The sequence below is a fragment of the Neofelis nebulosa genome, chromosome 2 (assembly GCF_028018385.1).
Source record: "Neofelis nebulosa isolate mNeoNeb1 chromosome 2, mNeoNeb1.pri, whole genome shotgun sequence".
Classification (NCBI taxonomy): Eukaryota; Metazoa; Chordata; class Mammalia; order Carnivora; family Felidae; genus Neofelis; species Neofelis nebulosa.
The window spans coordinates 160,245,916-160,262,016 of NC_080783.1; the positions used below are offsets into that span (position 1 = coordinate 160,245,916).

Below are 16,101 nucleotides of genomic sequence, written 5' to 3' on the forward strand. Positions count from 1 at the left end.
AAGATCAAAAACATTCTATTGTAGAAATCTTTCTGTGATTCTGGCATTCCTCAAGATACTGCCCAGTCTTTTGCCTTTTGAAAGAACAATCAATATTCATTGCCTACATTTTCCCAACTCCATTTATTTCCAATCCATTTTTGCACTTTCTATTCCCACAAATTCACTAATATATCCCTTAAAGAGATATATGACAATTTCCTAATTTCCACTTATAATGGCCAAAATAGAACCATATTTTGTCCAATGTCAACATAATTCTTCCTCCTTTGGAGTGCTTTTCTTTTTCCTAGTCACCATAGAATTATAACTTACTAATTTATTTATGCAACATGTATTTATTGATGAATATACACCAGGAATTGTTCTAAGTATTTAGATTACAATGATAAGCAATTTAGATCCGGTCTCTGCCTTGGTGGTGCTCATAATTTTACCAGAGATTACAAACAGGCCACAAGTCAGGTGGTGGGGGGGGTGCAGAGGGGAGGGATATATATGGTTTGGCCTGCATAACACAACTAAAAATTTGAAAGAATGGAAATTGCATATCAGGAAGCTTCATATAATTTCTGATTCTCTGAAATTTGGGGCAATACTGGGCTTACATTCCTAGTTGGCAATGATTAGCTGGAGATAAATTACTACTCCCTTTACATGGAGCATAAATTCTCTAATTTTCCAAAGTCTCCACCACTTCTTGTGTCTCAGAAACATTGAGTGTTAGTTCCCATTTGACTTTGTCATATCACTATCATCTTAATTCATTTACGTTACCTGCATCATTCCTGCAAGCATGTAAGATTGTGACTCCTAAACTAGAGGAAGATGTAGAGAAATAACCAAGAAATGAAATACAGAATTGTTCACAATATGATAAGGTACAGGGTGCTTACAAGAGTACATTGGAAGGGCACCTAATCCAGACTTGGAAGGGGTCAGGGAAGATTCTCCAGGAAATAGTGCTAATATAAGAATTGAAGCATGTGTTAGTGTCTTCAGTTAATATCCTATCAATGTTTTATTGAGAATATGTTCATTTAGAGATTATGAGATATATTGGATTATTAAGAAGAAATATAAATATAAAAATTAATGTTTACTCTCATTTGTGGGTATAAATGTTTTCTGGTTCCTTAAATTAAGAGTCAAGTATTAAACAGTGTTTAAAACTTGCAACTAACTATAAAGTTTAGTTAAGTATGCAAACAATAAGATTCTTTTTTTTGTGGGTATGAATTTTGTTTCTTTTTTTTCCAAAGAAATTTATTATTATTATCTTGGCCAATTCCCATCAGGAGAAAATGCTCTCTTTAATCAAGAAACTATTCAATTAAAATGTAACTTGGATTTAAAGAAATATCAGGGCACCTGCGTGTCTCAGTCAGTTAAGCATCCAACTTCAGCTCAGGTCATGATCTCGGTCAGTGAGTTCAAGCCCCGCTATGGACTCTGTGCTGACAGCTCAGAGCCTGAAGCTTGATTCGGATTCTGTGTCTCCCTCTCTCTCTGTCCCTCCCCTGCTCGAGCTCTGTCTCTCTCTGTCTCCCAAAAACGAATAGACAATAAATTTTTTTTTTTAAAATATCAATTAATTTTGTCCTCTAAATTAATGGTTTTCAACAGAGGGTGATTTTGTCCCCCAGGGGCAATGTCTGCAGACATTTTTGGTGTCACACTGGGGATGAGTGCAGTGGCTACCAGCAGCTAGAGGCTAGAGGCCAGGAAAACTGCTAAACGTCTTACAAATGCACAGGACAGCCCCCACAACATGGAATAATACAATCTAAAATAAGAATAGAACTAATGCGGATAAAATCTTATCTATGTAAAGGATTCAGAAACTATGAAACACATGCTTTGTGACCTGGATTTTAGGATAGTTGAAAAAAATATCAATTTTGCAGTCAAATACACGTTATGGAAGAAAAAAACATTGGAAAAAAAAGATTCAACAGTTTCCAGGCTATAGATCACCATGAATAGAAAACACAGAGCTTTCTGTCAGGCATTGTTTCGTGGTAATAAGAACCTAGGTCTAGTAAGCCAAACTGTCATAGGTTGAATTAAATACCCCCCTCCCATGCCCTTCCTCTTTGTAATAAATATTTAAATGACTTCTTCTGAATGATTGGAAAGAGATCTTGCTAGAAATCTGTAGGATGGAATAAATGACCATTCAACACCTGCTTTCATCACATAAAATGCTTTTTAAAAAGTTGAGTAATCAAAATGCTATTTTTCTTTCACTTGAGAAATTTTAAGTGGTTTGCCTATGTGAAGGAAAGATATATGTGAGGTTAATTAGATGGTATAATATGGTTTTGTTCATTAAAATTCTTATTTAAGATCTTTGAAACTGTAGAAATCTCAAAATTTCCCCCAGAGTCTTATGTTTCATTTTAGGACTACAACCTAGATACCATTTAAAGAAGTATGCCCCATTTATTTTTATTTATTTCTTTTTAAAATATTTATATTCATTTATTGTGCACTGGAGAATTTTATACAGGTTTTTTTTTTCACATTCTTTTTTTTTTTTAATATAATTGTCAAATTGGTTTCCATACAATACCCAGTGCTCATCCCAACAAGTGCCCTCCTCAATGCCATCACCCACTTTCCCCTCTCCCCCAGCCCCCATCAACCCTCAGTTTGTTCTCTGTATTTAAGAGTTTCTTATGGTTTGCCTTCCTCCCTCTCTGTTTGTAACTTTTTTCCCCTTTCCCTCCCCCATGGTCTAGGTCACTCATCATCAGGGAAATAGAAATCAAAGCCATACTGAGATACCACCTCAGGCCTGTCAGAGTGGCTAAAATGAACAAATCAGGAGCCTATAGATGCTGGCAATGATGTGGAGAAGTGGGAACCCTCTTGCACTGTTGGTGGGAATGCAAATTGGTGCAGCCACTCTGGAAAACAGTGTAAAGCTTCCTCAAAAAATTAAAAATAGAACTACCTTATGACCCAGCAATAGCATCGCTAGGAATTTACCCAAAGTATGCTCCATTTAAAGTGGGATGCATATATGACAGGTATCTAGTAAGAAATTAATATGTAAAAAAAATTTAGAAATTCTATGTATCTTTATTTGTAAATAAAGATAATTAAATTTTACTAATATTGAACATGAAAATTTATATTGGTGGTCTCAGCTCTCAGCTCATACATCAGTGAGCCATGTGTCACATACAATACCCAAAGTTAATAAATAAATACTTATAATTCCAAATGTAGATAAGCTGAGAGTTGCTCCTCACTTTTTTTTTTAGCAATTAGTACATAATGATGCATTATAGCTATGTGAGCTAAATTAAGTAGATTTATAGATTTTAATATCTAATTTTATCTGAATTTATCCTTAAAAAAATTAGGAGGCTATCTTTAAAAGACTCCTGTGAAGCCATCACAGATGATATGTATGTTATTAATATAAGAAGAAGGGAAGGAAAATGGCAGAGCTGGCACTTTTCTTTCTAAAAATCTGAGCTTTTTGTAGGCCAAATTTCCAGGCAAAATTAATGACAATCTAATCATATTTGAAAACAAATTTGTCAAAATATTTTGATATTATCAAAAAGGATATTCGAAATATGGATTTACACCCACAAATTTATGATTTTTGTTCATAATTTTAATTTAAAAACAAATATATGCATTTGAGGATGCTAATTTTATATGGATTATGATAAAAAAGTTTGGAGTTCACTGATATAAGTGCAGATTTCACTACTTTGATGTTTTTAGGATTACATATTCTCATCTCTTTAGAATCTAATAATCTAAAAGACACAATCCTTTTTGTTTGTTTTTCTGTAGAAAACGGCAGAACATTAGGTTTTCAAAAAATGTTTGTTTGAAGCAGAAGTTCAACGAAGTTAATTTTTATTGAGTACTTACTGTGTGCTATGTGTTTTGCTGAATATTACATATGGTTTGTCTTTCTGAAACTATAAACCACCCAATGAAATAGGTAATTCTATTTCCTCCATTTCAAGACTAAGGAGAGAATAATTTGTCTAAAGATACACAGCTAACAAGTCTCAGAACTGAGATGTGGAAACAAATAGTCTAGCTTCTAAGCTGACCATCTTTATTAAAGTACATTACATCAATCAAGTATTTTTTGTGCTCGTGTTTGGATACTCATCATTAATATCTCATAGGTATTTATAAAGGATCTTTTATAGGTCCTTACACACGGAGGAATTAAAGAAAAAGACTATCTCAATGCTCAAAGTTCACAGACCAATATGTATAATATCCAAACAAATAATTATAAGTGCTGTAATATAAAACAATGTGAATTTGTAATTGAAACCCAAAAGACAGTACAATAAAATCTGCTTGGGAGTTCAAGAAAGCTCAAAGAGGCTCAATTTATCTTGATTTTAAATAAGTAATAATTTCCTATTAGGAAAAGAAACATACATTTAAGCAGAAGAAATAATAAGGATAAAAACATTGGAGTATGAAAAACCCTTGTCCTAAAGAATAAAGTAATCTAGAACACTGCTTTTCAAACTTTAGCCTGCAAACCTGTCAGCTAGAATTAAAAATGAACAAACAAACATTCCGGATGGTTAGGGGTGGGATAGGAAGTGACATTCTGCATTTCTAAAAATCTCTCATTGAAGCAGGTGCTGCTGGTCTTACCACAATTTGATTTGCAAGACTTGAACAATGATCTTCATCAGGTAGCCTCACATTGCTTACATCAAAATTGCCTAGGCCATTTGTTAAAATTTTAGATTCCCAGTATATTCTACATATATCAAATTTGATTGAGGTGAGATGGAAAAAGATATATCCATTTTATTTTTTTTTTTTAAATTTTTTTTTTTTTTTAACGTTTATTTATTTTTGGGACAGAGAGAGACAGAGCATGAACGGGGGAGGGGCAGAGAGAGAGAGGGAGACACAGAATCGGAAACAGGCTCCAGGCTCCGAGCCATCAGCCCAGAGCCTGGCGCGGGGCTCGAACTCACGGACCGCAAGATCGTGACCTGGCTGAAGTCGGACGCTTAACCGACTGCGCCACCCAGGCGCCCCAAGATATATCCATTTTAAACATGTAGTTACCATATAATTCTTATGCATATTAAATGTGAAAATCATTAGAGTTGGGTGAATAGAGGCTGCAGGAAAAAGTCTGAAAAGTGATTCCAGCAAACATTATGAATTAAGGGATTTTGAATCTCTTATTTAAAAGCTTGAATTTTATTATCCAGGTAATGGATGACAAAGGTAAGTTTTAAACAGAATATTGACATTATAGATGTGTGTCTTATGCAGATCATTTTGGAAGTAATCTAAAAATAGATGGGGGTATAACTGGATAACTTGCATAGATTTTCCCTACTGGCAAGTCAAAAAAACCCACAAAATGTAACAAAACATATGACAATATGAAGAACATGAACAAAGAACTGTGATCTTCGGACAAACGGAAAGATACAAAGGAAATCTCCACAATATTCCATGATTGCTGTGGCTTTCTGCTTGAGATTATTTCCCTGTCACAGAAGATAAAGTGGAAGGGCAATCATAATGAATTGACAATGGAGATGAAATTTCTGGGATTATAAAATGACTGTAATTTGTCAAGCAGGGTAACCGAGCAGCAGAAGAAGCTTCACAGACAGAGAACTGCAGATACCTGCATTGAGATTCACTGCAAGTTTTTGAGTTGGGCCACACAGGAACAGAGAAAAACTCTATAGTAGATAAAATCAGCTGATTTATGGCTTAAAGGTGAATGGTAATGATGGAAGAGGTCATTCAATAATAGAAGATTTTGGAGTATCAGAAGGCAGAATGGAGACTTTACTGAGTGACTTGGGCATTCAGGTAAGATATCAAAAGGTAAGAACCATATTCAGGAATGAGGACCACATCCTGGAGCAAGAAGTATGCCATTAAGCTTAGTTTGAAACTCAAATAGACCCATCCTAACAACAAATCAAATCAAGATTGAGTAGGTGAAATGAATCCACCAAAAATGTAACTGCCTTCCAGAAACAAAACAAAAGAAAAATTCAACAACCTTTAATGTTTTTTTTTTTTTTTTTGAGAGAGAGAGCACGAGCAGGGGAAGGGCAGAGAGACCTGGGGACAGAGGATCTGAAGCAGCCTCTCTGCTGACAGCCCAGAGCTTGATGCATGGCTTGAACTCAGGAATTGCAAGATCATAACCTGAGCCAAAGTTGATGCTTAACCAACTGAGCCACCCAGGCGCCCCAAAACTCAACACCCTTTAAAGGAAGATAACATGATGATTTACTAAAACAAATAATATATAATGTCTAACATGAAATAAAAAATTAATAAATAGTGAAGAAACTGGAAAATGTAATATTCAGCCAAGAGAAAAGTGTCCACTAGATATAAACACTGAGGTAATCCCGGTGTTAGAAACAACAGATAAGGCATTTAAAAAGCAGTCATTGTGGTGCCTGGGTGCCTCAGTTGGTTAAGTGTTCGGCTTCAGCTCAGGTCATTATCTCACAGTTTGTGTGTTTAAGCCCCACGTTGGGCTCTGTGGTGACAGTTTGGAGCCTGGAGCCTGCTTCTGATTCTGTGTCTCCCTCTCTCTCTCTCTCTGCCCTTCCAGTGCCCACGCTCTGTCTCTCTCTCTCTCTCAAAAATAAATAAACATGGGGCACCTGGGTGGCTTAGTTGGTTAAGCGTCCAACTTCAGCTCAGGTCATGACCTTGCAGCCGGTGAGTTCGAGCCCCTCGTCAGGTTCTGGGCTGACAGCTCAGAGCCTGGAGCCTGCTTCAGATTCTGTGACTCCTTCTCTCTCTGCCCTTCTACCTCTCACACTCTGTCTCTCTCTTTCTCTCAAAAATGAATAAACATTAAAAAAAATTATAAATAAATAAATAAACAAATAAACATTAAAAAAACTTAAGTCATTAATCATAGCTTCCAGAATTTAAAGGAAAATAAAGAAAAATAAAAGAAACAGATGAGTAATCATAAAAGAGAAAGTGAGATTATATTTAAAAATCAAGGGAAATCCTAGAACTGAAAAGTATGGTATCTGAAATGAATAATTCTTAGATTAACATCAGATGGGAGATGGCAGAGTGATAGTCTTTGAACTTGAATTCAGGTAAACAGAAATAATCAAATTTTAAAAACAGAGAAAAAAAAGAGAAGAAAATGAATAGAGACTCAGTAACCTATGGGAGATTATCAAACATTCTAACATACATATATGAAAAAACAATAATCAAAATTCATGAATTTGATAAAAACATAAACTTATGGATTTAAGAAGCTCAGTGAACTCTTAAAAGCATTATACAGAGATAATCATACATAATATTATTATAACCAATCTGCTGAAAACTAGATACTTTCTCTCATTTTCTTTAAAATATATGAAGTGTTGGGGCGCCTGGATGGCGCAGTCGGTTAAGCGTCCGACTTCAGCCAGGTCACGATCTCGCGGTCCGTGAGTTCGAGCCCCGCGTCAGGCTCTGGGCTGATGGCTCGGAGCCTGGAGCCTGTTTCCGATTCTGTGTCTCCCTCTCTCTATGCCCCTCCCCCGTTCATGCTCTGTCTCTCTCTGTCCCAAAAATAAAAAAAAAAAAAAAAAAAAAAATATATGAAGTGTTTATCATGAAAATTCTGACAGTATATTCATATATAAATTCATATATAGAAATAATGTACATGGAAACAATACTATAAAGAATGAAGATAAAGTGGAACTATAATATGGAAGGTGCTTACATTTAAAGTGATATAGGCCAATATTAACAGACAATGCACATGTTTGTTCAAGATCCATAGTGTAATCACTAGAGTAATCAGTTAAAAAATAATGCATAAAAGTTTTTCTCTTTAAATGCCACTGCTAAGAAAATGAAATGCAAGCCACGGACCGGAGAAAAGTTTTGCAAAATGTATATCCAACAAAAAAACCCATATCTAAAACATATAAAGATATCTTCTTACAATTTAAGAAAACAATAAACCAAATTTAAAAATGGAATTAAGATTTGAGGGCGCCTGGGTGGCACAGTCGGATGAGTATAGCATAGGGAATTGAAGAAATAGAGATAGCTTAGTGTCTCCAACTTTTACCAGAAGTTTACCTGTGATGGGGAGAAACCTTCCAGATACCTGGAAGGAAAATTGGAATCAATGAACTTATTTCTTTTATTTTTTAATTTGTTAGAGATAGGAAAAATTTGAACATTTAAAAAATTTGGGGCGCCTGGGTGGCGCAGTCAGTTAAGCGTCCGACTTCAGCCAGGTCACGATCTCGCGGTCCGTGAGTTCGAGCCCCGCGTCAGGCTCTGGGCTGATGGCTCGGAGCCTGGAGCCTGTTTCCGATTCTGTGTCTCCCTCTCTCTCTGCCCCTCCCCCGTTCATGCTCTGTCTCTCTCTGTCCCCCCCCCCCCCAAAAAAAAAAAAAAAAGATTTGAACAGACACTACATCAAAAAAAAAAATGGTGACAAACTAGCACATAAAAATCTATTCAACTTCCTTAGTCATTAGGGAAATGTAAATTAATCCTGAAATATTAATATACATCCAATAGAATCACTAAAATAAAAAATATTGATAAGTGTTGGCAAGAGTGTGTAAAATAACAACTAGAATCTCACACATTGCTGATGGGAATAGAAGATGATATAGCTAATTTGGTAAAGATCTTGGCATTATTATGATATGACCCATCAATTCCATTCCTACATATTGCCCAAGAGAAATAAAAATGTATGTTCAAACGAAGATCTGTACATGAATGTTAATAGCAGCTTTATAACAGTCAAAATCTGGAAATAACCCTCATATCCGTAGCAGATGAATTGTTAAACAAATGGTGGTATATCCATAGAATGGAATACAACTACAAATTAAAAGAAGTGAATTACTAAACACACAACAATAGCACTCTGCTAAGTGATAGAAACCATATATAAAAGAAAATATACTAAATGGATTGCATTTATGTAAAATTCTAGAAAGGGAAAACCTATAGTGAAAGAAAACATAGTATTTACAGAGGCCAGGGGATAGGGCAGGGAATTAACCACAAAAAGGTATGAAGGAACTCTTTTACATGATAGAAAAGTCCTATGTCCACAACTGTGATGATAGTACATGACTCTATACATTTTTAAAACTCATCAAATTGTCCACTTAAAATTGTGAAATTATTGTGCATAAATTATATATCAATAAATTTAATCCGTATTAAAAAAGTAAACTAAGCAGAAACAAAGGAAAAATAAACCAAAAAAGTCAGAGGAGTGCTAACTATCCACATGGAATTAAAAAATAAAACATCTGCTCCATTATTATCAATAAAAGCAGAGTTGCCCTGCTGGTAAAAACTACCCAAGTCTGAGGCAGGCCCAGCATGCCAGGGTGTATACTTGAAAAAGCTGCTGATGTGACCAATAAAAAATGTGAAAATCAAATTATTCGTTTTGTGAGTGTTAAGAAAAAATTCAGTTCATTTGCAATATTTATAAACATCCAAATAAGTACATATAAATACATAACTATTCCGTATGCACCAAAATATTAGATCAAGAAAGGAAAGGAAAGAAAAGGAAACAAAGGAAAGGAAATCTCTTTTAGATAAAAGGAGATTACAGAGACAAGAAAAGTAAAAATGAATGATTCTGGAATCAATCCTAAACAAGAAAAAAAAAATAAAAAGCTTTTTATAAATGATCCTAATAGGATAATTAACCAAATTTGACTTTGGACAATAGATTAAATAATAGTATTGCATCAATGTTAAATTTTCTGATTTTGATCATTGTATTATGATCATGTAAGTCTATTTTCTTTTTCTTAGGTAGGGCAGAGTGGATAGTTAGAACTAGATTTAATGCAATGGTTTCTGTGTTTTAAAGGAAATTGTAAATTTAATTTGTTTTTGCCCTTGTTAAAGAATGAGTAATCATGTACTCTACTATGGCCTTTTTAAAAACGTTGCCTACTCTGTGTCCTAAGATTCTAAATTTCTTTAAACTTGCTTCAAGAAAGCTAGTCCATATATCCTTCTGTAAAATATATGAAAACAGAAGAAATAGAGGGAATACTAAAAATGGAAACTTAGTTTGATAAACAGAAGTGGAAGAAATAGATTCTGTAAAGATTGTAGCACTAAATCATTGAGAATGCATTTCTGTGGTTGTGTCAAGCTAAGTGTTAGGAAAACAAACTAATGCAAAAAGGAATCTCCCAGTCAGATTCAGGATTCATGGTTTTGCATACTGCCTTAACTCTCCATCATTCCCTTCCTATTCCTTGGAGGTCTTCTACTTTCACCTCCTGCTAGTCAGCAGAAAAGCCAGCATCAGACACTGTTTTCCTACCTCCTGAACTCAGCCTCAATACAAGTTTCACAGGAAACTTGGTATTAAATACCTCCTAATACCTGCACAGTTATGTACAGTTATCAGCACATAACTGATGCTTTCTCCCAGAAAAAAAAAAAATTGACTGGGGGTAGAAAAGGGTATGCATTAGAGCATTTGCACTATGAATCACAGGAATATGTGAATCTGAATCACGGCAAAATATGGCTCTCTTCCCTCAGTGATGAACTCCAAAGGTTGAAGGAGAGAATGTAGTGCAAAGTGATCCTGGTACGAGCAAACAGCTGCCTACCCCCCATACCTGCACATACAAAATTGAAATAAAATCCTGTCACAGATTCACATGAAATTGAGAAAGAACAAAATATGCAATATAACAATGAGAGTCTGAAAGTATGAGCCAACTGCACTTGATTCTAATCATTACTCTGACATTTACTAGATATCTAATTTTAACCTTCAATTTCCTTTTTCTATAAAATAAACCCTATTATGCATCTCACTAAGTTATATCAATAAAGAAATAATGCATATAAAACCTAGTGTGATAGTTAACTCATAATAAGTGCAGAGTAAGTAGAAACTCATTACGATTAGAGAATAATATGTTTTATATATTCTAATTTATTTTTTTTAATGTTTACTCATTTTTGAAAGACAGAGAGAGACAGAGCACAAGCAGGGGTGGGGGCAGAGAGAGAGGGGACACAGAATCTGAAGCAGGTTCCAGGCTCCGAGCTATCAGCACAGAGCCCGACATGGGGTTCGAACGCACGAACTGTGAGATCATGACCCGAGCTGAAGTCGGACGCCCAACTGACTGAGCCACCCAGGCGCCTCCAACTTTAAAAATTTTTAATTTATTTTTTAATATTTTATATATTCTATAAATTTATATTTATGACAATCTCAAGGATCTATCCCAATATGGAGTATCCTAGTTTTTCCAATCCACTTTTACATTTACTTTCTGATGAGGTACTGAGATTAGCTTGGAAACAGGGACTGGAAACAAACTAAAACAAAAGTAGGAGATATAAAAGAAGGAAACTAAAGGGAAATCTAGAAACATTTTTAATATCTGGAGATACTTTTAATAATGTGAAGGAAAAGAAATGTAGCTTCAGTGTGCTGCTTTTATCCTCAAATACATCCTCTTCTGCATGGAAGCAGCTTGGTCTCCTGGTCAGAAGCTCTGGCAAGGGGACCAGACTGCCAGGTCTTAAATCCTGGCTAACCCACTGACCATGTAATCTTGGGGACAATAACAGTACTCACACACAGGTTTCCTATGAGAATTAAATTAATTTAACATGGAAAGCATTGAAAAGAGTATGTGTCTGATATATAGATGATACCTGTTAAATATAGAGAAAGAACTTCATCCAGTAATATAATAATGCTCTGGTTCCTCTGAACGTTTCCCACGATTGTCAATTTGAAAAAAAAAAAAAAAGTATGGAAGAAGAAGGAAAGGAGAAGGAGAAAAAGGAGTTGAAGGAGAAAGAGAAGAGGAATAGGAAGGAGAAGGGGAAAAAGGAGGAAGGGGAGGAGGAGGAGGAAGAAGAAGAAGAAGAAAGACAGCAGCAGCAGCCTGAAGATACATTATCATCCTTGGTTCTAATACAGTATTGTGGGAACAAAGATATTATACCTTGTAAACTGCCAAGTGCAAGGCTGTAAATCCATTTCTTGTCAGTCGAGATGGACGAAGCCCTTTTAACATAAGGGTTCTAATATGTGACTTGTTGCCTGAATGAGAAGAGTGAAAGAAACTTATGTTGTTGTGGGGATAGACCAAGTGACTTTAAAATATCTTTTTGACTTAATGATAAATTCACACAGATGTATGAAAATGTCAGACTGCTGTTCTGCAGGTAATTTGTAAAGTTTTCTATTAATTGACAGCCTTCCTTAGTAGTGAACATTTTATTACACTTATAAAACTTTATATCAATGCTGTTTATTTTAATGCATTTGTGTTATATTTTTCTATAGTGCTTTCATCATTAGTTGGTTTTAAAGCATTAAAAAAAGGAAAAAAAATCTTAATAAATTATTAGTGAAAAGGCTTAGATAAAAATCGAGTTGCCCAGGATACCTCAGAACATCATTAGCAGTAGAACTTATTTAGATTAGAGATATCTGGAAGAAATGATGAAGGTTGGGGAAAGTATGTTTAAATTGGGGAGGAAAATCTGTTGAGTATGCTTAATTTGTTTGGGAGGAATGGTTAAGGAATAGGATTAGAGTTGATATTTCTACATTAGTGTTTTATTTAAAAACCCAAGTTCAAGGAATACTAGTTTGGATTAACAAAATAAATACTAACATTCATTAATTCAATAAATTTATTAGGTACCTACCAAATGCCAGTCTCCATGCTAGGTGCTTGGAATACATTAATGAACAAAGCAGAACAAAATATGAGCCAAATTTAACTCTAGATCTTCACTTTGATCAATCTTCACTTTGAGATTTTATGTTTGGCATTTATCTTACCTTCCACATATCTTACTGTAGATTGTAAAGTAATTGCATGATGATATTTTAGGGAATGCTTTAAGTGCTTCTGAAATTAACCTAATCTCTGACTGGCAAACCCAATGCTGAAAAATGCTTTTTTTGATTTCCAAGCAAACTAAGTGACTTGGTTCAGGATACGAACACCATAAAACTTAAATTCAGAGCTAAATCAACTGGAACATCTGCCTGGTAGTTACTGTTTCACCTGAAGGTTATCAGGGTTGTAGGGATAAAGCAAAAAAGAAAATTGAGTATGAATAGAATCCTCCTGTAGACTATAAAGCAGCTCAAATCATTGACCATCTTTACATATAACGAGTTTATAAAGTATTGAGTTTCAAGCGCTCACCTCCACAAATGCAGCATAAATGAAGTAGAGACAGCCCATTTTCTGTGCGGTAATTTAAGTTGACTTTACTGAAGGCATCATCGGAGCTGAAAAAGAATTTTTCATATGATCAAAAATTTCACCTTTTAGTTTATTATTTTTTACTGGAAAAAATATAAAAGGGACTACTATTACTATAAATTAAAAAATACATCTTTTGTGGGATTTCATTGTACCTAGAAAAATAATTTTGAATATACATCTATATGAAGAAAACTTAAGTCAAGAGAAAATAATATGGAAGTTTGAGAGCCCAGGTTTAAATTAAGGGCACTTATGCATTTTGTTTTCTATGTATAATTTGAACGTTTCAAGGCAACTTTATGAATTAAAATTAATGTAGAAATAGAAAACAGACATTTGAAAGTAAATCATTCACATGCAAAATTTCACATCATATTTATGGAGAAAGTCAAGAAATTCCCTCCAAAAAGAAAAAAAAAAAAATGAAGCATTTTGGTAAGAAATTGGAGAGAGGAATATAATCCCAAAGTTTCACAAATTCTGCCTGAAGCAAAGTTTTCCTTGTACTCTGACTGGGTCAGGTTTCACAGATAAAGAAGGTCTAAACTCTGATCGGGTACTATGATACACAGTCCCCTGAGAGGAGTAGTGTTAGTGATTCAATTAGTAAAATCCTTGCCTTTGTCTGAACAAAGACCATTGCCCCAGGAGGGCCCTAGAGAGCCAAAGGTAGCCTTGGAAAAGGAATGTAAAGCTAAAATTCTTGACCTTTTGAAATCGTTGGTACTCCCAGGACATTTTTCAGTAGAAATGAGAACATATCCTTGGCCTCCCAGGTCAATTTCAAGCCACTTCCTGCCTATTTAAATCTCCAGCAGCTTTAGTGAGATAGCATAGTCTTTGGTGAGTGAGCCTTCCATATCATTTGTAAAGTACTTACACTTGAAAGGTACTATAAATTCAGGACATTATCATCAAGGCACCCAGTTAAGCACTTCAAAAGCTACTGGAATTTTAAAATAGAAAAGAAAAGGTGCTATTCTCCAGGGTGCTGCTAAAAAGAGAAAGCCTTTAAATCTAGAGACATCCAAAGGATCTCGGTGAAATGTCTTAATTAGCAATGGCAATCCCAGTGGTTTGTTTTCATAGAATATCCTAAAACTTCCCCATCCTCATAACCATCTTGCCTTGAATGTTCAACTTCCCAGCTGCCAAGTCCACAGACATGCTTATTCATATTGAGAAATCTACCTCAACTTGCTTTGGAATATTATATGTAGGAGTGCAGTAAACTCAGGGTCAATTTTACAAATGTTAATAATATAATAGAGGAAGGAGCCAAGTATTTCAGGAGAAATGGCTAAGAGTTTAACCCATTTCTATCTGTACTTTCCCACGGTTCAATGAATTATGCCCCCCCCAAAATATTTCTGATGAAAATACTACTTTTTAAAATATCTATCTGAAATGAACCTAATTGCAAATGGTATACCTATTTTATGGTATGTGCAATAACTTCACAAAATAACACAATTCTTGGAAATGTGTGGCCTTTGCCTGAGTCAGGCTTCTAAACGCTTAAAGCTGATTGTATTATAGATGTCTTGGAGAAAAAAAACTTAATAGGTAGTACTAAACAAAGTGCACTCAGCAGCCCAGACTTACAAGTGCATTCACAGAGGTCTTCTCTGTGGTTATGATTTCAAATAATACAGGTTTTCTGAAAAGCTGAACTCTGCTTTTTAAAGCTAGGTAGATGGGATTTTTCTCTTGAAGTTTGTAGGAAATCAGTGTCCGTAAATAAAAAGGGAAAGAAAACTGTGACTAGCAATTGAAGATGTTGATTGACAATGATTTAGAAGTTCTGATCTGTGTTGGCTTTTCTTTCTTGGTCCTTCCATTATCCAGCAATGAAAACACACAATAAGATCAAAAGACAGAAAACAAAGTATTGGGTGGAGAAGGACAGGGAGGCCTTCTGTTAAATGTAAAGAAATATATAACCTTCATCCTAAAAGAAGAACAGGGAAGGAAGTACCTTTTGAGCTAACTATAATGAACTTAATGGCAAACGGTGAAAGAAGAAAGGCTTGGGAGTCCTCTGTAACAATAAACTCCTGAGAAAATTAGTTTTTCAATGTGTATCTCTAATATTATACAGCAATATTTCCCATGTTTTGATGCTTTAAAAGTGGAAAATCATTTCAGCAGTGTAGCTGAAATGTAGGTAATCCTTAAAAACTTGTCCTTGTATTTACACCAGGATTGAAATCCTATCTTGCTTCTGCTTTTTAAGTAGTCTTTTTTTTTTCCTCCAATTTGGGCAAGTTATTAAACCTCTTCAAATTTAATTTCTTCAGTTATAAAATGATTAAAATAATACATAGACATTGTATTGTTATGAAGAATACATGAGGATAGGGCTTACTATAGTATCTAGCACATATGTTATCAATAAATCATTATTTTATTATTATTACTAGTATTATCAAGATCACTGAATGTACAACTTCCCCTGTATAGTCTATGCCTTGGGAGATTTTAGCATAATTTTCAAACCAAGTTTGACCTTCAATCTCTCACATTTGACAACCTGTAAAATTTCCTGATTTTGACAATTTTATGCTCATGGTGACTCTCATTTAGGCTCCTAGACAATGTCAGACCCTGTCTTCACATGCTTTTAAAAATGGCTACCAAGCTCACTGTTGTGACACCTAGCACCTGTCAGTGATTCAGAGCAACTACTAGAATCACAATTTTATAACATAAGTCCTAGGGCATCATGTCAATGGGAAGGCTATTATCAACACTGGAGATATTAAAAGAAGAATGAAGGGAAAAGGGAGATATTAAAAATCCAAAG

The 16,101-nt window shown here is 34.9% G+C and overlaps 1 protein-coding gene across 4 annotated transcripts in view; it reads right to left on the reverse strand.

Annotated features, from left to right (window-relative positions):
* The window catches only part of TNNI3K (TNNI3 interacting kinase), a 290,431-nt gene that overhangs the window by 265,803 nt on the left and 8,527 nt on the right, over positions 1 to 16,101 (reverse strand). For all 4 annotated transcript variants that reach the window (XM_058716964.1, XM_058716965.1, XM_058716963.1 and 1 more), the window contains exons 3-4: positions 13,233 to 13,318; positions 12,012 to 12,109 (exon numbers count right to left, since the gene is read on the reverse strand). In XM_058716964.1, coding sequence (XP_058572947.1) covers positions 12,012 to 12,109; positions 13,233 to 13,318 — 184 coding nt within the window. The remainder of the gene's footprint in view (positions 1 to 12,011; positions 12,110 to 13,232; positions 13,319 to 16,101) is intronic.